The sequence below is a fragment of the Papilio xuthus genome, unplaced genomic scaffold (genome assembly GCF_000836235.2).
Source record: "Papilio xuthus unplaced genomic scaffold, Pxut_1.1 DF826933.1, whole genome shotgun sequence".
Taxonomy (NCBI): Eukaryota; Metazoa; Arthropoda; class Insecta; order Lepidoptera; family Papilionidae; genus Papilio; species Papilio xuthus.
Genome location: NW_013531716.1, coordinates 4,278,355 through 4,303,811, shown reverse-complemented (window position 1 = coordinate 4,303,811; position 25,457 = coordinate 4,278,355). Strand labels below are relative to the sequence as shown.

General features: G+C 33.3%; 2 protein-coding genes across 2 annotated transcripts; one reads left to right on the top strand and one right to left on the bottom strand.

The window, feature by feature from the left end:
- The first annotated feature begins 2,245 nt into the window (after positions 1-2,245).
- Positions 2,246-5,402, top strand: LOC106121961 (uncharacterized). Its single transcript, XM_013317799.1, has 5 exons — positions 2,246-2,725; positions 2,881-2,987; positions 3,233-3,403; positions 3,646-3,738; positions 5,113-5,402. Exons 1-3 carry the CDS (start codon positions 2,425-2,427, stop codon positions 3,386-3,388), a joined length of 564 nt encoding a protein of 187 aa, XP_013173253.1. The 5' UTR covers positions 2,246-2,424; the 3' UTR covers positions 3,389-3,403; positions 3,646-3,738; positions 5,113-5,402.
- Positions 5,403-18,900: 13,498 nt separating this feature from the next.
- Positions 18,901-24,544, bottom strand: LOC106121863 (uncharacterized). The gene is made up of 2 exons (XM_013317691.1): positions 24,189-24,544; positions 18,901-24,099 (listed from the first exon to the last, which is right to left on the bottom strand). The coding sequence occupies exon 2, from the start codon at positions 24,097-24,099 to the stop codon at positions 18,901-18,903; it is 5,199 nt and encodes a 1,732-aa protein (XP_013173145.1). The 5' UTR covers positions 24,189-24,544.
- Between the last annotated feature and the right edge of the window lie 913 nt (positions 24,545-25,457).

The window sequence follows — 25,457 nt, the reverse complement described above, 5'->3', positions numbered from 1 at the left end:
GGCGGCGGCGGCGGCCGTGGCGGCGACGGCGGCGGTGGCGGCGGCGGCTGCTGCTGCAGAAAATATGAAAATCTTACCATCACAGTCATCTGACACATAACAATGGGGAAGTGGTCGTAAGAGGTCTCTAGAATCTCATGCTCGTCTACTGTTACCAAATTTAAGGATCTAGCTATTTCCGGTCCAAATTTTGGCAGCGTGATGGTCTTGTTCTCCGTTGGTTGGATAGCGCCTCCACGAGCAGCCGCATGCCTGCTGTTTGCTGCGCCTCAAACAATGCGCGCCATCCGTCTTCTGCTGGTGTCCGTAGATCTTCATTTTGTGCCGTCACCGATCCCACTTCTGATGTCGGAGAAACACTTTTCTCAACGACATCTATAGTGGTTGAGGACTTGGTGATGATGACCCAACTCGATCTGTCTCCACTCCACGTCAAAACGCCTTATATACAGATGGTGCCTCGACCCCTCTCAAGCCCAACTGGCTCTGCTCTGATTGGTCGTTACTTAAATTACGATAATAATGTTATTTAGTCTAGGAAAAACGTAACTTATAAAGTAAGATCAAATTAAAAGTTATTAGAAGCTTTTACAATATCAATAAACATTAAACATTGCACACAATGCGTTAAACAGTAACTCAGTTGACAATGGCTACTTAATAACTTCCTACTTTAAATATATTGTTAGCTGAGGGTGGAACTTAAAAATAATGCTGGGGTGATGCCAATATAAGAGACCGCACCCTCATTTTCGGGACACACTCGCCACCGAACACTGAAGCCAGCGGAAGCTCTGCCCGTTTGACTAGCCAAAATAATTAAACATTTTAACTAATAGTTGATCAAGTTAAGGTTATATTTCGAAATCATTTAAGTGTTAATTTAATTCAATCAATTTTGTTAGTTTTGTTATTAAATCATAAAAGTACTGTTGTAGTGTATAAGAAAATTTTTTTTTTAAATTTTCCCTGCTTCTGATCCCTAAGATCAGAAGTGGAATAGTGAAACTCCCACGTCCTGGTTTGTACATCCTGATACGATGTGTTTCCATTGTTATTTCTTTAATTGGCTAGTCATACGATCAGAAACATATTTTTGGAAATTGTAACAACCCTTGTTTAAAAGGACAAATTAACCCTTTGTTTCCGGTGTTTCGTATAATATACGTAAGTAAGACGCGATGTGACGGTGTGATCAAGTTTTATAATGTCAACTTTGGTGAGTACGTTCCAATTGTTTTCTTTTCCGCTTTAAAATAACAAATAGAAGTTGTATTTGTTAGCCTTTTGTGTAAATTTTAGAATGGCTCAATTTTAATATTTTGTCGTGTCTATCCTATTGATCGATTATTTACCGTAACTTGAATGCCCTGCTTGGAATTACGCCTAATTTTAAATACTTGCTAAAAAAAAAGAAAACATGCTTAATAAGAGGCGGCAGAGTAGAAGTCGGTGGCAAAATCAGATAGATCTGATCGCATTCTAGCCAACATGATTCACGCTACTGACGACGTAGCCCTTCTAGCAATACTTTAACCGAAACAATGCAACAAATTTTGAATAGACTGGTGTCATTAGAGGAACAACAGGTAGTGTCTTCATCTCAACGAAAGGAGTCGAGTGGCCGCGCTGCAATGGAAGTAGCCAAGTCCGCGGTGCCCGTGGCAACCATCAGCGCCGAGCCCGTTCCTGCCGTGTCGATGCCGCCGCCGTCGCAGTTGGGCGAAGCTGTGACTGCGAGCTCGCTTCAAGGGCGCGCTTCAGGCTTCAACGACTCCGTCCTCACCGGAGCGTCCCGCGAGCGCTACGTCAGTCCAGGCCAGCGCCGCCGATCGCATCATCGATGCGATACGATCCATAAATATACCGGTGAGATCTAAAAATACAAAGAACAAATAGAAGATGTAAGTTTATCGGGTCACATCATGTTTTTTCTAATCACTTTTTACTGTTTCTCTCTATATGCATTTTTTTTTTCGTTCGTTGCCCTCCCTCCAATAAATCTACAGAGGCAAAAGAATCAGCAGTGAATTCAACGTGGTATTAATTGTGTAGCATCTTTAATTTATTAAAAACTTAGTTACTCCAAAAATCGAAATATTTATCAACAGGTAATAAAAAATAATGGTAGTAGTTTATAAAATTATAAAAACAAAGAATATCCATAATCCATAGAGATTCCTACTTGACGTACGTGCTTCGTTATCTGTGACACAAAAATCATGTGCGCCAATGGCGTTTTAAAATTTCAAGTCTCAACGGTTGTTTGTGTTCGCCAGTTGAACGTGTTCTTATGAATTTATTATTATAATTATTGTAAAATTATTTTACTGTTGTGTCTAACTGGTTAAATATATCTCAACTTATGAAATCATAGTTTAAAAATCTGTAATTTTTGAATTGTGTCGTAATTTATATCGAGGGATGGCCCAGTTCAACTATTTGAACGAAATAAATAGTTTAGCCACCATTGACGGGCCCATTACGAGAGGTCCTTTGCAAAGATGGATCAAGAAATCAAAGAACGAAAATATAAATCCCTCGTTGAGCTCATCATTGAAGAACATTTCTAATGCAAACATAAGTTCTTGCAATCAATCGCTCCAAAAACTGTCGATTACTGCAAATCAAAGCTGCAATAACAGTGCGTTATCTAATAGCAAGACACCCACAAGAAATGAAAATAAGAAAGGCAAGAAAACTCCGTGTAAAACGAAGTCCCCAGGTAAGTCCTTATTACCGAACAGAATAAGTTGTTTTGGTATTTTAGGATATTTGATTAAAATGATAAAATTTCTTAAAATAAAGCCGGTTGTAATGTAACTTCAGCAAACTACTTATACAGATTTTTTTATTATTTTAACACTCAATATGTTGCAGGTCGTTCAACAACACCAACTCCCAACAAAGCCTCTAAGACACCAAACAAAGCTGACAGATTTATACCTTCGAGAAGCAATTCTAACTATGACCTGTGCCATTATATGGTAAGGATTAGATTAAAATATTAACAAGAATTAACAATTAATAACAAATTAATAAAATTATAATATGTTTGGTTCAATTCATACATAATTAAATATTGTTTGCTAAACTCCTGAATTTTTTATTCTGAAATTTCAAAATGTATTTAATTCTTAGCATGTTTAAAAAACTACTTATAACAATTATTACACTGCTAATAATTTTTACATCCTCTTTTATCTTCCAACAAAACGTTAATTTGTTTTAGATGAGCCATGATGAAGAAAAAAGGGAAGAAGCAGTATCACAAATAGCAGCGACTGAGGCCATTGGAAGGGTGCTGACAGACACAGAGCCAGGCCGTCTACTGCAGTACACATGTAAAGCCCTTGCCGCACCTGAAGGATACCAGAATAGATTATGAGTTGTATACTCACAGGTATATTGATAATTGACTCCACTTCATTACATTCTGTTTATTTTCAATTTCTTCTTTGCAGATGTGGGTACTTTCATATTTTGACAAAAATTCATAAACAAGTAATTAAAGATATTGCACAAAATTGGGATAAATTACTATTGTTCGATATAAAATTGATTATTTGTATTATAATATTGTTAACAATGTTACCTAAACACAATAATTGCTATAACAAGATTGAAAATTTGCAATCATTTTAGGCCAAAGTTCCTTCAACGGTGAAAAACAACACAAGATACAGTCACAAGCTCCTGAAAGAATACTTGACGCTCCTGATATTTTTGATGACTATTGTAAGTTTAAATGATTCTTAATCTTACTAATATTATAAATGTGAATGTTGAGGTGCAAGTGGATGGATGGATGTTTGTTAGATGATATCTCTAGAATGGCTACATGGATCTCGTTGAAATTTGGCATAAGTATAGAACATACTTTGGAAGAACACATAAGCTACTTTTTATTAAATTACGCGTGGATGTAGTCTGGGGCGACCGCTATATATTCATCATCATCATCATCATCAGCTCACTGTACGTCCCCACCGAGGGGCTCGGAGCCTACCCTAAGTTAAGGGTGATTAGGCCATAGTCAACCACGCTGGCCAAGTGCGGGTTGGTTGACTTCACACATATCTTTGAATTTCTTCTCAGATATGTGCAGGTTGCATCACGATGTTTTCCTTCACCGTAAGAACGTCTGATAAATGTACATATGTATATCGGAAATCGAAAAACACATTGGTACATGGCGGGATTCGAACCCAGGACCTGCAGATTGCAAGTCAAGTGCTTCACCCCTGAGCCACCGACGCTCTTTGACGCTGTATATTATTGTTTTATTACTTTTTAATTCTTAACAACTCACATACAAACAGCACAAAGATTAAATCATTGTTAAACCTTGAATATAAAATTAATATAATATCCAATTATTATTTATTACAATTAAATTATCATCTATCTGGAACTTTATGACTACCCTTAGTAAACTTAATTCTATGGTATCCACATTAAATAATTAATTTGGCATGTCAGACACATGGCATTGAGCCATCTTTTGTCTAGGATGCCATATTAAGTAGCCATGCCCTGCAAAGACAATGCTAGTATAATTTTTGATATATTTTTGTTTAATTAATAGCGAAAATTAATCATTGGTAACTTAGGGTATGCTCCAAGCCCCTCAGTGGGGACATATAGTATGATGATGATGAACTCAACTCAAATTGATGACCTGCACATCAGCTTACAGTTTACATGTATGAAGCAGGAGGCTAGACAAAGTGCTTTTGATCCGGAACAATTCCATAACGAATTAAAAAAATGTATGAAATTGACGTGCGACAATCATATAACTTTCCAAAGTTATTGTCACTTCTATACATTTTTGAAGTTCATTATGGAATCACTCCGTAGCGAATGCACATTGTCTAACCCTGCCGAGCAGTAAATCGGCTCGCAGCTCAACTCAATTTGTACAGCACACATAGTTATAGTACTTCTTGACAAGTTGTTAGCTGACGATTTAGTTGTTGAGCTGCAGCTCAATGGTTGTAGTCTATGTGACCTGCACTTTTGAACCGTTTCCTAGCCGATTTACACACGTCCCGCAAAAATAAAATTCTTAACCGAGGTATTAATGAAATTTAAATGAATATGTTTCAGGTCCCTCAATAGATTTCAAATTAAGGCGAACTAAGTTGGCGTCAGATGATCTCTACAAGGAATCTTTCAAGATACCACGTGAAGAGAAACCACTAACAAAGAAGAATATATCAAAGGATGCATTCGGAACAAAACTTGGACGCATTCACATAGGCAAGCAGGATATCCGAAGATTAGACACGAAAGATGAAAGGTCTTAAGAAAACACCAGAAGAAAAGAAGCAATTGTTACGTAAGAAAAAGTTAGCAAGAAAGCAGACTACAGCGTAATAAATATGTTATTTAATGAATATGTTGTTTAAATGTTTCGGTAAACAAAATCCTACTGAATTAGTGTTTGTGCCTATGGTCACAATCTCGTAAGATTTTTTAAAATTTAAATTCAATCTTCGTCAGTCCACATTTCTTTTTTCTTCACATTTCATTTAAAATATTAGAAAGTCAAAGCATAGTATTGTCACACTTATAAGCTTAAACGATGGTTTTTCCAAGAATATAATGCATCATCAGATATTTTTGAATACCAATATTTTATCTGCCTAACCAAAAGCAGTACTATTATTTTTAAATGTCATGGCGACCCAAGGTCATCTGCACGCTGCGCATAGCCATCCAGAAACGCCCCGCTACACATAAATTTGTAATCTGAGCAGCGTCTTGTGCGAAGTTAGAGCCGTTAAGATAATCGAAAACAACAATTAAAGAGCTGATTAATATAATACACAATATATTAAGGTAACGATCGAAAGTAAATAACACGGACAAAGTCTATGGTTTTTTCCGTATATTATGTTAATTCACTATTACGGTAATCATACATACGTTTCGTAAACCGACAAAACCCAGGGATATTTTTAAAAAGTATTAAGGAAAAGCCAAAGGCGTGCAGTGCAATAGAAGACCCGAGTGTTTTGAATAATTAATGAAGTACACATATGTACATAACATGCTAATTTTAACGATAAGCTATATCTTTACATTTACCTTGTGAGATGGTCGGAATGACATTGAACTTGAACTAACAAAATTAAGTTACGTTTGATTCTTGAAATAATTTATATTTTTTTTAAACTATTGGAACTAAGTTTTAAGCTTGTGTAAGTTTCACGACTAGTCAAAAGGTAGGATTCGAACCCACGGTCACATAATCAGATGTCGGTACCCTCAACTAGACAATTGGGCTATTAGTGCTTGTAAATGCTGTTGATTATGTTTTAATTGTCTGTCATTCTTTATAGAAATATAGGAAGCTTTCTTATACTTTATCTACCAGCAAACCTTTCGGTCTCTTGTCTCTTACATAAAGACCCTCGTACACTGATTTCGACGGTATAGATCTTGAAATATATATATATATATATATATATATATATATATTGGTTTGAGAATATTTAGCACGCGTCCGCGTAACATAAATGTGCATTTAATTAACAGAAACATCTGTAGTAATATAAAGGTTTTTTAGGAAACAGTCAGCAAATAAATAATTGGTAATTTTCATTATTATTTGCTAAGGCTATTAACCTAAGTTCTATACAAAGTGTATAATTGACACAATTTAATACTATACATTTGTTTACGCAATTTTACATGCTCCAACGACGTGTACGTAAATGATATTTTTATACTGTGAATACCTTTTGTTTCGATTGAAAGCCTAAGTTAAGGGCACATAGTGTCTACTATTAGTAATATCGGAAAAAAGAATTGCTACACATCACATATTTACGTTGCTGTTAACGAAAACCCAAATTTTAACGTTTTACACTGTCTGTCAGTCCGCAAATCCAATTTTTTTCCGGGTAATATCTGGAACAGCTTTACAAATTAAAATAGTTTTACGGGACTTTTATTAAAAGGTAACTAAGGCGTGCGGGAATAACTTAGGCCAATTTTTATGCGCTGACGAAGTCGCGGGCAACAACTAGTTGTATAATAATTATAGATAATTCATTTAATATTTTATAATTTCTGAGTTTCAGCTTAATTTGCAGTTTGCATATGGTTAATCGTTTCGATTGGGAATCTAAAATTGATGAGCGAAAAAAAAGATGGTTGCTGAGGAAAAGTGATTAGCAAAATAATAAAATGGAAAAATAATATAAAAGAAATTATTATTCCACTTCGTTTATAATGATAAGGAAAAAGATTTCTTTGTAAACTTCTAAATTTATGAAGATACATTGATTTAAAGCAGTATTTACCACCGTAGCATTAAGGCTATATTTTTATGCTATTTGTATAGAGGCAGTGTTCTTGGAAAGAGGTTTGTCCCCGAGAAACTTTTACCAATGATAAGTCAAGCGTTTACCTTAAACAAGACTTCTTCTATTCTTCGCGATATAAGTCAATACTGTGCGACGAAATTTATAATTTAAGCTTATTTAAATTTAACGATTCATTGTATAGACGAGAAAGTGTAAAAGTCATATAACGAAAAAATCTATCAAATTAATAAACATCAGCAACTTAAAGAAAGTATTGATGGATTGTATTGACGATAACATTGTAAAAAGGCGTGTAATATGTACGAAGAAATCATTTTAATACTAAACTGTGAAGAGACTGTCCTCAATTTAAATGTAGGAGTAGCGGTGAAAATTTCTAAATACCTAATTTAGGTCACATTTTCCTTCTTACCATTATCTTATAAGGAAATGATGGGAAGTGGATCTGACGGAAAAGGAGACGCATGAGAAGAGGAAACAACGTTTTTCTGCATCTGCAATTGCGGATGTCTATGGGCAGCAGTCGCTTCGCTATTTCGACGAATTTAGGTGGCCGCTTGCTCGTTTTACATAAAAAAGTAGGTACACTTAGATAAACTAGAGCCTTTTGGTAATAACAACGTTTTGTGGTCAAACAAACGTAAAACTTTATTGTTTGACACAGTCCGGTTGTGGACAAGGACATTTTACTACTGTATAAATTGTTAACGTTTTACAATTTAAGTATTTGGTGAGCACTAACATATTTCATTTTTATAATTTAACTAGCTTTTGCCCGTGACTCCGTCCGCGCGGATTAAAAAAAAAAACTTAATGTGTAGCCTATGTGTTCTTCCAGACAATGTTCTACATCTAAACCAAATTTCATCGCAATACGAGATATGCCTTCGAACAAACATTCTTTCATCTATCCAACTAAACATTCGCATTTATAATATTAGTAAGAAATAATTTACTAAGCTAAACTTTTTTCTACTTGCATCCAAATAACTAGATTTTATTACTTGCTGTACTTCCTTACTTTCACATAAATATCAATAGAATAAAATTTATGTACTAACTGTTTACTTTGCACAGTTTCATAAACACTTATCTAATGGATTCCTAGTTATAAATACTTTGATTGAAGCAATTATGTATCAATTTATTGTTAGGTGTAATTTACAACCAACATAGTTGAAATTATTTCTTATCTAAAGGACAATGTAATAAATAGAATTAAAAAAGTTTTTATATAATTTACCTGTATAGAAAGCTAACCTAAAAGTTAAACTTTATTATTTTTTTAAAACGTGCTATTTTAGGATTCATCTAAAATACTCATTTCGTACCTTCGCATCATATTGATCTACCAATTACGTATTTGCGATATATCACAAGACTAATTATTACTTCCTTACAGTTAAAAATGACATGTAATATAGTGTAGGTGTTATAATGTTCATTATTATTGTTCTTAAGGCGATTTCCATTTGATTAAAATGAAAATCCTTGACTAGAAGATAATTCTAAAGTTATTGTTTGTATCAAAATTATAGTAAGACCTACACAACTTTACTTAGAATAAGTTAAATCTAAGTAAAGTTAATAATAATAATAACATAACCCTTTGTAGTATTATTGCGTCTAAACTTATGATTTACGCGTTAAATAATTCTCTACTGTACTTTTAAGTTATGATTTTAAACTTTACGGGAGACGCAAAACTATGAATTAATTAACGACTACAAACTTAAAAAGGATCGATCAAATTAATTTACTTATGCCGTTTATAAAACAAGTTATAGCCTACTATTCGGGTTAAGATCGATAAGCAAGTTAGAATTGACATTCCTTTTTGTTTAATTTTAGTAAAAACCGATTATATGTTCAAGTAAAGAAACTTTAAATTCTTTTCAATGGTAATATCCACAGTATATAGTAGTAGGTTGGGCCAACCTACATTAAGTTAATTTATTTCTTATGGTCATTATCCGTTCACGTATAGTCGTTAACTGGTTTAATATCATGTTGTGATTGTTTTTATTTACCTATACCTACCTATTTCGTATGATCAGATATCTTACTTCTTACTAATATTATAAATGCGAAAGTTGAAATGGATGAATGAATGAATGGATGTATGAAGGTATCTCCGGGCTCAACGAATTTCGCTCGAAATTTAGCATAGATGTAGAATATTCATCTGGATGAGAGAATAAGCTACTTATTATTTTTTTTTGTTGTAATTCCGCGAGGATGGAGTCGCGGGTTTGATCTAGTTTAATATAAATATGTATCTACGAGCATATATAGACAGGACACCGCGAACTAAACCGTTATCCACCACTTGATACCACTAGACACATGAACCGCACATGAATTAGAATTTTATTTACTAATCAAATCAAAGTGTAGGGTTTAAAATGTCCGTTCATCGTTAGGGTTGAGAATTCATTTCAATTAAAATAACAAAATGTCTTTATTGAGGCATAAACAAAAGTACAATTGATATAAAAGTCCCCTGGCTCATGACGAGCGAGTATCTTATGAGCCAGTGTGACAAAACAGAACGGAAAATTTTTACAAACTTAAATACGAAACATAAATTGCTAGCTATTGCTTCATAATGTAAAAAATTATAGTACTTATGTATAAATATAATAGTGTAGAATATTTAAGAAATATTTTTTGGGTTTTGTCGCTCATCCGTTAATTTGACACTTAACCTTCGTCCAGTCTCATTGTCTGTAATTTCAGGTTAAGCATTTGAAGGCCGAGTTTATTAACATCGATACTAACAGCTTAAATTACATCCTGTCCAGTTTAGGCCATTTTGATAACAACCGGAAGAAATAGTCAAGATAATCAGCATATTCTTGACAAGAGTATTCAACGCGGTAGAAGACAATTTACTAGACTAATTCCATCCAGTTTCTGTTAAGTGACGACCAAGTAATTAATTTAAAACTAAATTAATTACTTCCAGTGATTGATATTGTAAGTACTGTACCGTTTTTGCGCCTTGTTTGTCAATAGTCAGGAATGTTGAACACTCTGTGTAGGCATATTACGCGTTTGAATCAATATTTTGTTTGTACCACTAACACCAGAAAAACGTTGTGATATCGCAACTTTACATGATTTACGATAAAACTCGTTAATTTCGAAATATTTCTGCTAAAACTCTTTTACACAAATATCGACCAATTAGCTATTTTACATTTTTACTACAATTTATCTTACAATTTTCACAAATTATGTTAAAAAAAGTCCAATATCAGGCCATCTATGGAATTTGACTTTCATTTGGTAATAAAAAGGCATTGAAATGAAACGAAAGATATTTAAGTACTATTAAGAACTTTGGTGGTTATTAGTATTAATAAAATAGTACAAGTTATAAGTTCTTTGTTCTATAATATATCTTTAAAACGCCAGTTAGTCGTTAATTAAATCAAATTGTATTTGTTTTCCATAGAAAATATTATTTCCTGATCAACTTGAACTCAGATATCGGAACCCTTCAATTGTAATCAAGCTTCCGCATTGTTTATTATGTTAAATATTGCTTTCATATACGACATACAGTATGTTATGTAATACAAAATAATATATAGGAGCTTAATTAATATCCGAATATTTTCAACAAATAAGATTATTGCCTAATCGATTATTAGTACGTCTTGTTATATAATAATAAAATATAGATTGAAAATAATGACTCATTTTGTTTCATGTTGATAAAAAAGCTTCCGTATTAAAATCGCATGCAGATAGCTTTATAATTACTTTGCAATATAAATACAATTAAATGTAAATGCCTCATTACCTCATCATTTTCGCACTCTCTAACACTGACTTATTTTAGCCGTGTTTCGTTCGCTTGGTGGTTTATTGTATTAGCATTTGTTTATTTACTCAACAAATACATAAGTACCTACGTATGTAACGGCTGTACAGTGTTTATAAACAGCTGGTTTAGATTATATTCATATACAAATCGATTTATTAACTAATTATCTATGGTTAACTTGTTTATTTACGGGAAAATTACTAATCGTCGTTAATTGTATGTTGAGATGTGAATTATTGAAACATAGCAAACAATTATCACGTTTCAACTATGTCTTTATCGACGAATAATAAATTTATAATCGATTCTGTGGAGGAACAAAATACAAAATATATATTTGTACCTACAGTCACGTGGTAGGTGATAGATAAATCATATTCGGTATGAAACAGGTTTTCGTAGCTTGCATAGATTCAAATCTCACGTAACGTGACTTAACGTTGGTTTCTGAGACCTATATCCTTGCATAAAATATATCGTCAAACGTCTCATTAGTCATTATCTTTGTCAAAACAGAGATAACAATATGTTTCAGTATGAGAACAACCACATAAAAGACTGGTATGAAATGGAGGTATTTCAGCCTTTTGTCTGATGAGTGTGGTGGTAAAATCCAAATTAATCCTCTCCCGTTTCCACGTTTTTTAAGGGAGAAGGATGGAAGTGAGAAGAATTGGATATGCACTTAGAATATACTTGAGAGGATAAATAGGAAAATAATTAATATATCTTTCTATACATTTTTGAACTATTCTCTTATCCTAACATTTTTAATTTAAACATCCTGGTCGTACTTATAGAACAGTGTATAGACGTATAGGAGATTAATAAGAAAGAAGTGTGTTCTTATCAGATGATTTGAAATGGTTCGCAAAGAAATTATTCGCTAATAATTAAATGACATCAGTATATTTCCTTTACCTATAATTTTGTACGTCTAGGGGATTTCCATTATACAACATAAATGTTACAAGATAGTCGCCAGAGAATTAAAATTTTAGCTGCAATACATATCAAATGGTAAGTAGGTATGGAACGCCAGTTTGTTTTCGGAATTTGAAACCAGCTTACGTTAGGAAATCCCAAAACAACTTTCATGGGTTTCTCAGGTAACGTTGGAGACTTTAATATTGTTATCATGACAGATTGATGTGATTCCATACTGGAAATATGAATTATTTTTTTAATATTGCATTTTTTTAATTAATTTAATTTAACATCAATTTTAATGTTGGTTTATAACCCATTATTTTTGTTATAATTTATTTTTTTGTAAAATGTAATGATGCTTTTTGTTATAATATCAAAAAGTTATTTTACGCAATTTGTTTTATTGATAAACTTTTATGTTACGAGTATAAATCAAGTTAACTTTATCGCTTTATTTGCAACAGAATTACCTAATTCTCCCACGTTTTATGTTTTGTGACAGACAAATTTAAATTATAAATATTAGATCGTGAATTACAATAAATACGATTCAGTATGTCCATTTTACTACCGGTATTTTTTTGTTCATACGCGGAAATAAATTGACAAGGTTTTTTTATTCTTTTTCCGTTCGAAAATTTGATCACCGGAATTTCTTTCATCAACTTTATAACCATTCAAGTCAATGAACTGTTAAGATAATTAATTTTATACTTTTTGTTTTAAATAAAATTATAGGTCGGTACATACTTCCGAAGAAAGTCATACTTGTTGGAATGTGTAAATGTTTGAAGTTGAGTCAGTCAGTTTACATTTTTAACGTATTTTAGTTTTACATTTTAATAAACATTAAATGAATATTGTGCCTACAATCTTCAGAGGTTGATGAATATCACATCACACAGTCGAACCTGGATGAGCGAGAGTCCAAGAGACCGCAATATTTTTCTCGCGTATCCGTCTACGTCGCCTTATTCACTTCTCGGTTATACAGGCGTGACAGTAATTAAACTTTGTACCCCTTACTTAGGCAATTGCGAGAACAGATATTTATTAATCTGGAGTAGATTAAAAATAGTTTATCTACTACAACTTTTTTTTACATTAAAAAATCTTTGATTATTAATTACTCTCGAAATTCGAGCAATGAACGACTACTAGTAACGGATGGCACCACAATTCGCGTCAGTAGTTGTAGGAGTACTCGCATAAGAGAATTAAAACCGAAACATGTATGGTTGGTTACAAATAAAGCAAAGATGCAAAGAAAGTTGTGTATTTCTTAGCGTTTGGGTTCATTGACTTGGGGAAATACCACGATGTTATAAAACCCACTTAAATTAAAATTGACCCCTATTTCTTAACTCTGTTTCCTTATATTAATATGATTGTTGCAAATCCTTTACTTTTTTAATCTTAGTTTTTCCATAAATAGTAAAATTTTGTACAGCTATTTAGTAGTTTTAGTAGTATTTAACCTATTCAAAGATGCAGTAAAATCGGGATAAGTATTTTGTTTAGTAAATATTGTATTTTTATTTACTTAATTTATTTATATAGGATCTTTATTATTATTATTATAAGGTAACATGAATTTATATTAGACTGTTCGACAGAAAACAGACTTTAATGTAAGTTTTATTTTGCATTCACGATATTTTCAAACTGCTATTTGTATAAAGTCAAAAACTAAGGTCAGTCAAACTTTTGATTATCTACTTCCTAGAGAAATATCCGCAAGTATAGTATATGCGAATAGTTAATAATACATATGCAAGAAATCTTTAGTTGGACAGTTCAATTTAATTTATTATAATAATGATAATATTTTTTGATGCGATAACTCTTTTTTTTAGTTTATACTTCAATCCGTTATGTTAGGCGAGTGATACACAACACGAAGCAGCGCCATGCGATATAACGCGACCACTACATAAGGCCTTAAAGCAGTAATGAGGGCCACAAATGACTCTCATAGATCAGCAATAGAATACATCTACACTATCACATAGCGCACCGATTGTACAGTCAGCTGCATAAATATGTATGTCGGATATGTGCGTACATATTTTTGAAACGGAAGGCCTATGCAAGTTTTATAATGTGTACATATTTATGTAGCTGACTGTACAATTAGTATCACGACCGAGAAGAAATGAAGAAAACAATAAATCGAAAGAGAAGAGAAAACGGAACAGTGTGACGTACTTAGTAGTACGTTATTAGATTTGGTATCAAACAATGAGGTTGTGTATTAACGGTTCGCCTGAATCAACCAAATCCATGCAGGTTTCATACCAAACTTCGTTTCCAGTTGTTTCGGCCAAATACAAACAAAAACCTACGATATTATCGCGTCGTATAGTGTTGTCGATTATCTAGGTCATCGTATTTTTTTGAAATGCCTTATTGCTAATTGTAAACATATATTTATAAAAGAAATGTTAAAATATTTATTATAGTTGTAAATAATATTTACAGTAATTGTTAATTAAGCAACTTTAACTCACTTCAATTAACAAATCTTCTCGTAAAACTATTCTGTTTAAATGTGTAAATTTGTAACATAAACAATAGTGCAATCAGTTTAACCGTAAGTACAATAAAAATGAAGATAAAAATTTATATTATGCATTCTCATGTTTTTTTTAATAATGGCTAATGATTTTTTATCAATGAAATGGCAACGAACTGTTTTCTAGATGTTAGTAATACATTAAACTACGTTGAATACAAAAATGTTATTTTTTAATCCTAATAGTTTTTATAGCACTAGAAAATATGCGGCATAGAAAAACTTTTTGATTTTAAACTATTATAGAATTTATGTTAAATATAACAATTTTTAATACTCAATCAATAATAAGCTGTGTAAAATTAAATATATGGCCAATAAGTCGCTGTTAAAACCCTGAAGTACGTACTGTTAAGTCTTTATTTTATGATGCTGAAAAATAATTAAATATAGTTTCAAAAATAATAACAAATTAAAAAGAATTCGAACCTAATTTTAAACATCTAAATCCTTGCAAATAAAACTATAATTAAAATGTAAACCTTACTTATTATAATATTGTTATCTATTGCGGATTTAAATCGCGTAATGTTAACTTAATAAATGCGTAAACAAAAGATTGTGTGAGTGCTGGGGATAACAGTGCCGTAGTGTTTGCTGGCTAGGTCGTGCTCGGAAGCGTGGCTTGCACCCTTGACCGTCCGCGCGCAGTCGACTCGCGACTTTCCGTTGGGATCATCGTCTCAACAATGAAAACTCCGAGTTGGAAAAACGAAACTATAAATTCAATTTTTCTTACATCCCATTCGCAGTAAGAAACCATACGCCGCCGGTAAAAGGACAAAAGAGTGATTAGCGCGCGTGTTAATTTAAAAAAAAATCAATTAATTTAATATCAATTAAAATTCTAAGTTTAAATTTTGTATTGATACAATTAAAAGTGTTGTGATTAACAATATGAAGTCGAAGAATATCGACGCAGAAATGCCGCCGGAGCTTCAGGATTTACTCCAGAAAAATGCAAACTACCCCCTACTCGGTGATCGCAGGAAAAGCCTAAAACGTACGTGTTAAAATAATTTTATAATTAACATGATAATAACAATTTAAATGGTATCTCAATAACGTTTCGGAAATGATATGTGTATGAAACCTTATTTTTTATAATCCGACAATGAAAAATATCGTAAGTGCTTAGTGATTAATTTTTAGTTATTTTATTTGTACTCTATATCTATTCTTCAGACCTTTGATATTTAAAAACATATTATTTAAATATTATAGATGTCTTTATACAAATATTTTAAAGTATCGATGGTTTAATATTCAAAAATTATTAAAATTAAAAATTTACATATTCCAAAATACAAAAAAAAACTCAAAAGTTTAAAAATATGCAATAGTGCTCTAAATTATAGCAAATCAAATATTGTGCAACAAGTTGTAACAAAATAAAATACTGGTCGAGCGTTTTATGTACATATATTATAAACTATTTGAGACTAGATCGGCCCGCACAATAATAATAATAAAAATGTGGATTATTATGCCTTGAAATAATTTAGTATAACTCAAATAACATCATCAACAGCACACTATACGTCTACACCGAGAGGCTCGTAGCCTACCTTAAGTTAGGGGTGGCTAGGCCTTTGTTAATCACGCTGGTACAGTGCTGGTTAACTCCATACATATATATTTTAATATCTTCTCAGATTAGTGCAGGTAGCATCACCATGTTATCCTTGCAGTAAGTACGTCGGAACGTAATTCAAATACTCTTAAATATTCGTAGATTAACAAGTAGTTTTTAGAAGTAGTAAACTTTGATTTAGATCTTAGTCTAGGTAATATAAAATTGCCCTATTAAAGTTTAGCACTTCGGGAGCTTATAGTGAGAAACTATTTTATTACATCAATAGTACTTTTCACACTCCATCTTTTGTATTTATTCTTAAACTTTGAATTATAGTAAAAAAATCATGGTTCTTAAAAACATAAGCAAGAATATACCCTACCTAGGTAAATTATTTCTGTGACACATTAAAGCTCTTAAAAACTAAACTTAACTAAACTAAGGTTGAGACATTTGTCCTTTGAATAATTCATGGTTCTCAATTATTTTGTGTGAAAAACGAATAAATATTTATAATTGCATGAAAAAAAAATTAATCATAAAAAATTACATATTTAAAAGTAAATTAAACTTATTATTAATTCTTACCTGCCTGTAGGTCACAACCATCTTCTTGCTTTTCACAACAGCACAACTGGTTTCATTCTAATCGAACTGTTCGGCGTTCATCTTATCGTACTAGTACTTACCTGGAAATCGTAGAAGAAAAACCATTGATTTAAACAGTTAATAAACACATTCAATTTTTCTTAAAAAAAAACAATGTTATTGTATATTATGATGCCTTTACTGATATTTAAATCATTAAAATAAAAGTTTCTTATCAACATGTTATAAAAATTCTGTTAAAATTCAAACCGCAAAGGTTTGTAAATATTAAAAAAACTGTTGGCTGGTTGTACATGATTAACACTGTATGATATTTCGATGAAACAAGATAATTCTTAATAATTATATAGGGATATAGTCGCTACAATATTTATTCTAATCAATAATTTAAATTGTCTGTCCTGTTTCTATTTAAATGTAAGTAAATTATATATTTTTTAATTCTTCATCAACCACTTAAATCCTTGAAGTAAATATTCTAGGTAATTAACATTTGAATTTAAAACTAACTACTTAAAAGAATGTCACATTTGATATTCAATTAACAAAAATAGTTACACGTTTACAATTTTATGCCTTGAATATGTATTTACCGTAATAAGTTATAAGGTGTAAGTAAATTAGGTGATATGCATTTCGCCTTCAAAATGCCTGAAAAATCGATAATTCACTTCGTAGCGCACCAATAATCTATTAGTTTTTAGAATTTTTTAATTAACTACGATCAAATATAATATAATTACTTTAAATTATTAGTAAAACTGAACCATCGTGCGCTGCGATGATAATTTGTCCTTAAAACGTGTAAGTAATCATAACGATGTTGAATCATATCAAAATTCAAGCAAAAATACTTTCTAAAAAAATTTAACTTTTAGATATTAAGGATATCTTACTTCTTACTAATGTTATAAATGCAAATGTTTAAATGGATGGATGACTGGATGGATGTATAAAGGTATTTCCAGAACAGCTGAACGGATCTCGATGAAAGTTAGCATACATGTGGAACATAGTCTGGAAGAACACATGGGCTACTTATTATCTTTTATCAGTCGCGGGCGACAGCTAGTATCTCTATATGTTGATTAAAAAATAAAAAACCTACTGTCTGACATTCGAGAATACAAATCAAAAGAAACCTCACTCGTCAAAATCGGATAAATCGTTTAGACTACAACCGGTCACAATGTTAGGTACAAACATATAAACCCCGCATAAATTAAATATAACGCATGAAAAACATTATGTTTCTGAGTCAGGCGGGTAAAAATCTAGAAATTCTTTTTAAAACAATGATCATAGCATATAACAATCGTATCTTAAAATGACGTCTTATAATGGACATGTAAATAGACATATAAATTAAAATTTACCATAATTTTATAAAGTTTGCGGTTAATATGTTGTTTTAAAATGATGTCATTCGTATTCGATCCACACATCTCATACATAGTACCCAAGAATTTACTAAAGATAAGTATAACAATGGAAATAAAAGTAACCGTCGGTTTTCACTACCGAAACATCTGTATAAAAACATATTGTTACATCTGTTCGAAGACTGTGAAAGTGTGGTGTTATGTTTTTATACATGTTTTACAGCAATGGAACCTGTACAATAAAACTACTTAGGGATTCACGAAAACACTCACACTAGCACAAATCACTTTATTTAACACTTTGACAGGCCAACTACAACGACAAAAAAATCATAACAGGTAAATAATTATGCATTAATATTTCTATAGCACGTTTTAATTTCCGAGCAGCGCCATCTATTGGTGGTTTGCGGAAACAATTGTGGAATTCAGTCAAAATCATTATTACGAACTAAACATTCCGCCCACCAAGGACTTGTCCTTTTAAAAACAAACAACAAAATAATCTCTTACAAATGATATAAAAACTTATTTAACCAAAGCTTTACAAACCAAATGAACTTAACATCTACAAGTAATATAAACTGGAAAAGTAACTAATAAAACAAGAAATAACAACAAAAAAATAAATCCGCCCACCGTGACAATGTAAATCATTTGTCAAGAACACAAACTTTACTTAATGGTCTCTTTCTTAATCCATTTTTACACCGTATAGTTACTACCCGAGTTACATTGTCCGGTCCAGCATGCTTATCTACAATTATACCTAAAAGCCATTTAGTTGGTGGTACGCTATCGTCTCTAATAATGCAAATATCATTAACACTGGGTTCTGGTAATTTAGAATTCCATTTATATCTTTGATTTAAACAAACCAAATATTCTTTAGACCATCTTATCCAAAAATCACCAACCATTTTCTGAACTAACTTCCATCTATCAATACCAGTAATATTACAATCTGTATAATTATCATAAGAAACATTAAACATAGGTTCTCCGATTAAAAAATGACCTGGCGTCAGGGGGAGAGGGTCATTTGCGTCATTACTCAAAACCGATATGGGACGCGAATTTAAACACGCTTCAACCTGCGATAAAACTGTAGACAACTCTTCATAAGTCAGCGTAGTATCCCCAATTACCTTTCGTAAATGTCCCTTAGCACATCGTACACCGGCTTCCCATAATCCACCGAAATTTGGCGATTGCGGAGGAATGAAATGCCATGTCGTAGACTCCAACGTCAAAGCTTCAGCGATCTCTTGGGGCAGATTTGACTTGGCGCTATCAAACATCTCACGTAATTGTTTATCAGCTCCAACAAAATTCGTGCCATTGTCACTGTAAAGGTCTTGACAATGACCTCGCCTCGAAGTAAACCGTCTAAAAGCTGCAATAAAACCCTTAGTTGACAAATCAGTAACTGCCTCAATGTGAACTGCACGCGTAACCATACATACGAACAAGCTGATGTATCCCTTGTAAGATTTCGCTCCACGGCCTGGTGAAAATTTGATATTAATAGGACCCGCGTAGTCGACTCCAGTCGCTTTAAATGGTTTACAAGGTTTCAGTCTCGCGTCAGGAAGTTGTCCCATTAACTGAACTCTAGCAGCTTTGGAGTATCTCATACAAGTGATACATTTGCGATAGCATCGCTTGACTTGATCTCTAGCTCGTATTATCCAATACTTGGAACGAAGAAAGTTCAACATAATCTGCGGACCACCATGCAGAGTCTTGTCATGCGCGTCCGCGACCAAAAGCTGAGTAAGGTGACTGTTAGCTGGTAATATAATTGGATGTCTAGTGTCATAACTCACATTAGCTTGATCGATTCGTCCTCCCACTCTAAGCAACCCGTTTTGATCCAAAACTGGGCAAAGAGTATGAAGTACACTTTTCTTCAAGACTTCTTTCCCTTCTAGTATCAACTTTATCTCTTCTTCAAATTCAACTCCTTGAACTTGTTTGATACACATCTCTAATGTCTGATTCATTTCCTTAACTGTCACGTGTCGTTTAACCCATACAGGTAATTGCTGTCTTTCTTCCCTTTTCATCAACATTCTTCTACAAAATGACATTACTTTTAACATCTTTGTTAAGCTTGAAAATTTCGTCCATTCATAATGTTCTTCTTTTATCTGTGTTACCTTCATAGAAACTATTCTTTCTTCTTCATGTGTTTCATCTATTTTACATTTTGACTCTTCTAATTTAGATTGCTTTAGCCAAACAGGTCCATGCCACCATAAATATTCGGAATGCATTTCTGAGGGCTGCAAACCTCTTGACGCACAATCCGCAGGATTTGTGTCAGTCGAAACATGTTGCCATTGTCCGTAGTCCATAATCGAGAGAATGTCTGATACACGATTGCTGACAAATGTGGTCCATTTGCTAGCTCCACCTTCCAACCATGCCAATACGATTGTGGAGTCAGTCCACCCATAAAGATTTTCTTTCGGTATGTTCATGACCTGAGATATCTCAAATAGCAATTTTGCTGCAAGAGTTGCACCGCATAGTTCTAATCTGGGAATTGACACTACCTTATCTATTGGGGCAACCTTTGTTTTAGCCGATATCAAGTTGACATGTATTGATCCGTCAGGCTCTATAACCCTAATATAGACGGCTGCAGCGTACGCAGCTTGAGACGCGTCAGAAAATGCGTGTAACTCAAGAGAGCTACTACTAGTACTGTTAATCCATCTAGGAATTTCAATTTTCTTGATTTCAACCAGATCATTTCTGAATCTAATCCACTTCTCTTGTAACTCACCGGTGATATGATCGTCCCAGTCTAAATGTTCTTGCCATATTTTCTGGATAATAATCTTAGCGGAAACTACAACTGGCGCAATCCAGCCCATTGGATCATATAATCGAGCAATGTCGGACAGAACCTGCCTCTTCGTAATTGGTAATTTTACTTCAGGTAAGGCGACCGTGTATTCAAAATTATCTGTAGCTCGATCCCACTGTATTCCTAGAATCTTCATCATATTATCAGCTTTGATTGGCACTGACTGTTCCTTATTGTTTTTGTTCTCTCCAATATATTGTAATAACTCGGTGCTGTTGCTACTCCATTTCTGAAGTTGAAATCCTCCAGACATCATTAGATTATTCATTTCATCATAAATATTTTTAGCTTCTTCTTCTGTATTGCATCCGGTCATTAAATCATCAATGTAATAGTCTCTTTTAGTAATTTCAGATGCCTTTGGAAAATTATGTGTTTCCTCGTCAGCCAGCCTTTGTAATGTCTTTACTGCCAGATACGGGGCGCATGCCGTTCCAAAAGTTAATGTCAGCAACTTATAGTGCTGAATAGGCAAGTCTGGATTAGGTCTCCAAAGAATCCTTTGAAAATCCGTATCTTCGGCATGTACAAGCACCTGCCTATACATTTTTACAAGGTCAGCAACAATACAAATTCGATGTGTGCGAAACCTCATCAATAAATGCCTTAAATCTTGTTGAAGCTTAGGTCCAACCAGCAGATCATCATTAAGAGAAACGTCATTGATGCCTTTACTTGATGCATTAAAGACCACGCGAACCTTTGTTGTGTCCTTGTCGTCTCTAACTACAGCATGGTGAGGTAGATAAACCGCTTTAGGATTATCTATGTCTGCTCCATCAACAAGAGTCATATGCTTGAGAGTCACATACTCATCTAACACCTTTCGATATTCTTCATATAATTTAGGATCTTTTGTTAACCTCCTTTCTAAAGCTATAAGTTTTTTCGTTGCTATATCCTTCGACTGTCCATATTGACATACAGGATCCTCATTCTTAAATGGTAGTTTGACAACGAACCTTCCTTCTTTATTTCTAACAGTTGTAGATTGATAGATGTCTTCACATAATTGCTCCTCCTTAGTCAGTCTCTTCTGAATCTGATCAGGTTCAGCCTCTAATTCCCAAAAACGTTTGAGACATTCGTCGTCCGGAGTGAAACGTAAATGTAAACTTGTAACATTGTCATTAGCTGAAGATGAATCCGACAATTTACCATATAAAATCCAACCAAAGACCGTATTTTGCGCTAAGAGTTTTCCTTGAGGTTGTTTCATCATGCCGTCTAATAAAACTTCATAGTACACTTCAGCTCCTAATAAAACATCAATTTTACCTGGTGAAGCAAAATTTGGATCAGCTAGATTCAATTTCTGGAGTTCCAGCCAGTCAGGTGTTTCCAGCTTACAACCTGGAAGCAGCGAGGTAAGTGAACCTAGAACATAAGCATTTACATGATAGGTAATTTCGGGGTTGTGACGCGACTTAAGACCTAAAGTTACCATATATTTTACACGCGTTTGACCACCTCCCAAACCTGATACCATGCCATTCACAGAAAAACGTTTGAGACCAAGTAATTGAGCCGTTGCTTCCGTAACAAAAGAAGCTTGAGAACCTTGATCTAGCAACGCACGAATAGGATATGTCTTCCCGTTTCTTGAAAGAGCCTTAATTATAGCAGTCGCCAGCAGCACTTGATAGCTTATGTCTTGCTTTGAGAAATTCGCCACTATATTTAGTGGGTTAGCTATGAATGACCCAGATTGCTTCGTTCCGTCAAATTTGTTTTGATTTTTCTCTCCTTGATTAGTAATCGTCTGTTCCATGAACTCTTCCTTATCAAAGTGTAACATAGTGTGATGTCTTCTGCCGCATTTCTTGCAACACGTTGGTAATCGACATTTCATAACAACATGCGTCGGTTGCAAACAATTAAAGCATAGCCCTTTTGATTGTATAAAATCTCTTCTTTCCTGCACAGATTTCTTCTCAAACTGTTTACACAAATTCAAGTAGTGACACTCGCCACACAGAGCACATATTAAATCGTTCTTCTTGATATCCTGTTGCTGCACCGCTGAATGGAATGATCTAGCCTTAGTTACTGGTTTCTTCACTTGAGTCAACGGTTTAGTTTGCTTACTAGAGTCTATCATCTCCATGCTTCGGAATCTAGCTTCTAGAAATTCAACCAGTTGCAACCACGAAGGCATATCTTCCGCCATAAGACTTATCTGCTGTTCCCATTGTTTATGAGATTCCACATCCAGTTTGGAAACCACAAGATGAACTATTATAACATCCCATGTTTCAGTTCTTATTCCGATATTGTTCAAAGCTTTCAAACAAGAAGACGTTATATCTAGTAATTGTTTGATACCATGCGAGGAATCTGTATTGATTTGTTTTTGTGAGAATAGTATCTTAAGAATTGCGTTTGAATTATAACGTTTGTTGTTGTAACGTTTAGTCAGTTGTTTCCAAGCCTCATCATAATTTTGGTCTGTGGTAGCGAAATTACGCAGCATGCTCTCTGGTTCTCCTTGTACACTGCTTTTCAGGTAGTGCAACTTTTGAACAGCTGATAGTTTCTCATTGTTATGTATTAGCGACACGAACATATCGTAGAATGTCTGCCACTCCTCGTATTTACCACTGAACGTTGGTAATTGTATTCTTGGAAGCTTAACTTCATTACACGGCGGGGTATTCGATTCAGGTTTGTGCTTTTCAGTGAATTTGCTTTGTACTTCTTTGAGATCCGACATGTGGGCGATGTACATCTCTTCAAACTCATCATATTTATCATTAGTAAAGTAAGGTAAAACTTGCTCTTGTTCAGGTCTGATTATCTGAATAAGTTCTCTGTGATTACTGTTGAATTCTGCACGCAACTTTTCTAACGTATCAATCCTTGTGTCCACATAACCTTTAGTTATTCTAATTTTTGGAGTCTTTTTATAATTTGTTTGTGCTTTCTCTAACCTTCCCAGTAGATCAGTTTGATTCTTAAGTAATTTCTCAGCCATTTTTCAAAAATTGAAAATTGTTAAAAAATATTCTCTTTCTCTAACCTTCCCAGTAGATCAGTTTGATTCTTAAGTAATTTCTCAGCCATTTTTCAAAAATTGAAAATTGTTAAAAAATATTCTAAGTCCATAGAATAAAATCGCAAAAAATTACAAGTTGAAGATTATCCAAAAAATTTCTAAGTCCAAACCGCTGCTGATTTTTCTAAGTCCGTAGAATAAAATCTCAAAAAATTACAAGTTGAAGATGACCCAAAATTTTTCTAAGTCCAAAACCACTGCTAATTTTTCTAAGTCCGTAGAATAAAATCTTGAAAATTTACAAGTGTTTTACAATGCAGAGTCCAAAGTCCATCCCTGGTTTCGGCACCATGTACAATAAAACTACTTAGGGATTCACGAAAACACTCACACTAGCACAAATCACTTTATTTAACACTTTGACAGGCCAACTACAACGACAAAAAAATCATAACAGGTAAATAATTATGCATTAATATTTCTATAGCACGTTTTAATTTCCGAGCAGCGCCATCTATTGGTGGTTTGCGGAAACAATTGTGGAATTCAGTCAAAATCATTATTACGAACTAAACAGAACCCATTGTCAGACGTTTAGACGCCGCACATTTTGCGGTAAGTTGCAACTAATATGCAGAATCCGTCGACATTTAAAAATAAAAGGCTGAATCATATCAAGAGGTATAAACAATACCGTCGTTGGCAAGAACACTTTTTGTAAAATATGACAATAGTTTTAAACATATTCGAGTAATAATAAAAGATAAATGTGTAAATGTCGTACAAGAAATTGATTAACTGTTATCTAAGAAGTAAAAATCACAACTACCGAAGCGGTGCCTAGAACCCTTCGCCACTCCCGCGATGCTGTTACTTGTCACTTAAACCAATGGCGCGATTGGGATTTTTACTAAACTTGTTTTCATACGTCTACTTGCCTAAAATTTTGTTTCGATCTAAACAAAGAAAACTGTTCTTAAAGAACATTTAATAATCTCAAATAACAATATCGAAGAATACAACAAAATAAACCTGTTTGATAACAATTGGAAAAAGCGGCAAGTTTAAGCGGCAGTTCCGCTCTTCTACGTAGGAGCCATCGTAACTGTCAAACTGACAACTGAGATAGAAACAGTGGAAAAGTTCACGATGTCCTGTTTTTATAATTTTATATTTAAAAATTATAAATGTTTTCTTTGACGTGAGCACATGTTTTTTTTATAGAATTTCGTACGCATATAGATGTTAATTGTACACTGGTTTAGTCTCAGAAATGTTTGACGTCATCGTAAAGTGAGTATGTATAAATACAAATAGAGAATGTTTATATATTGGTA

Bases quoted from the DNA above. Each gene is read 5' to 3' on its own strand.
- LOC106121863 (XM_013317691.1), bottom strand. From the start codon at position 24,099: ATGGCTGAGAAATTACTTAAGAATCAAACTGATCTACTGGGAAGGTTA.
- LOC106121961 (XM_013317799.1), top strand. From the start codon at position 2,425: ATGGCCCAGTTCAACTATTTGAACGAAATAAATAGTTTAGCCACCATT. The intron at 2,726-2,880 runs GTAAGTCCTTAT...AATATGTTGCAG, and splicing joins GTGTAAAACGAAGTCCCCAG to GTCGTTCAACAACACCAACT. The intron at 2,988-3,232 runs GTAAGGATTAGA...AATTTGTTTTAG, and splicing joins ATGACCTGTGCCATTATATG to ATGAGCCATGATGAAGAAAA.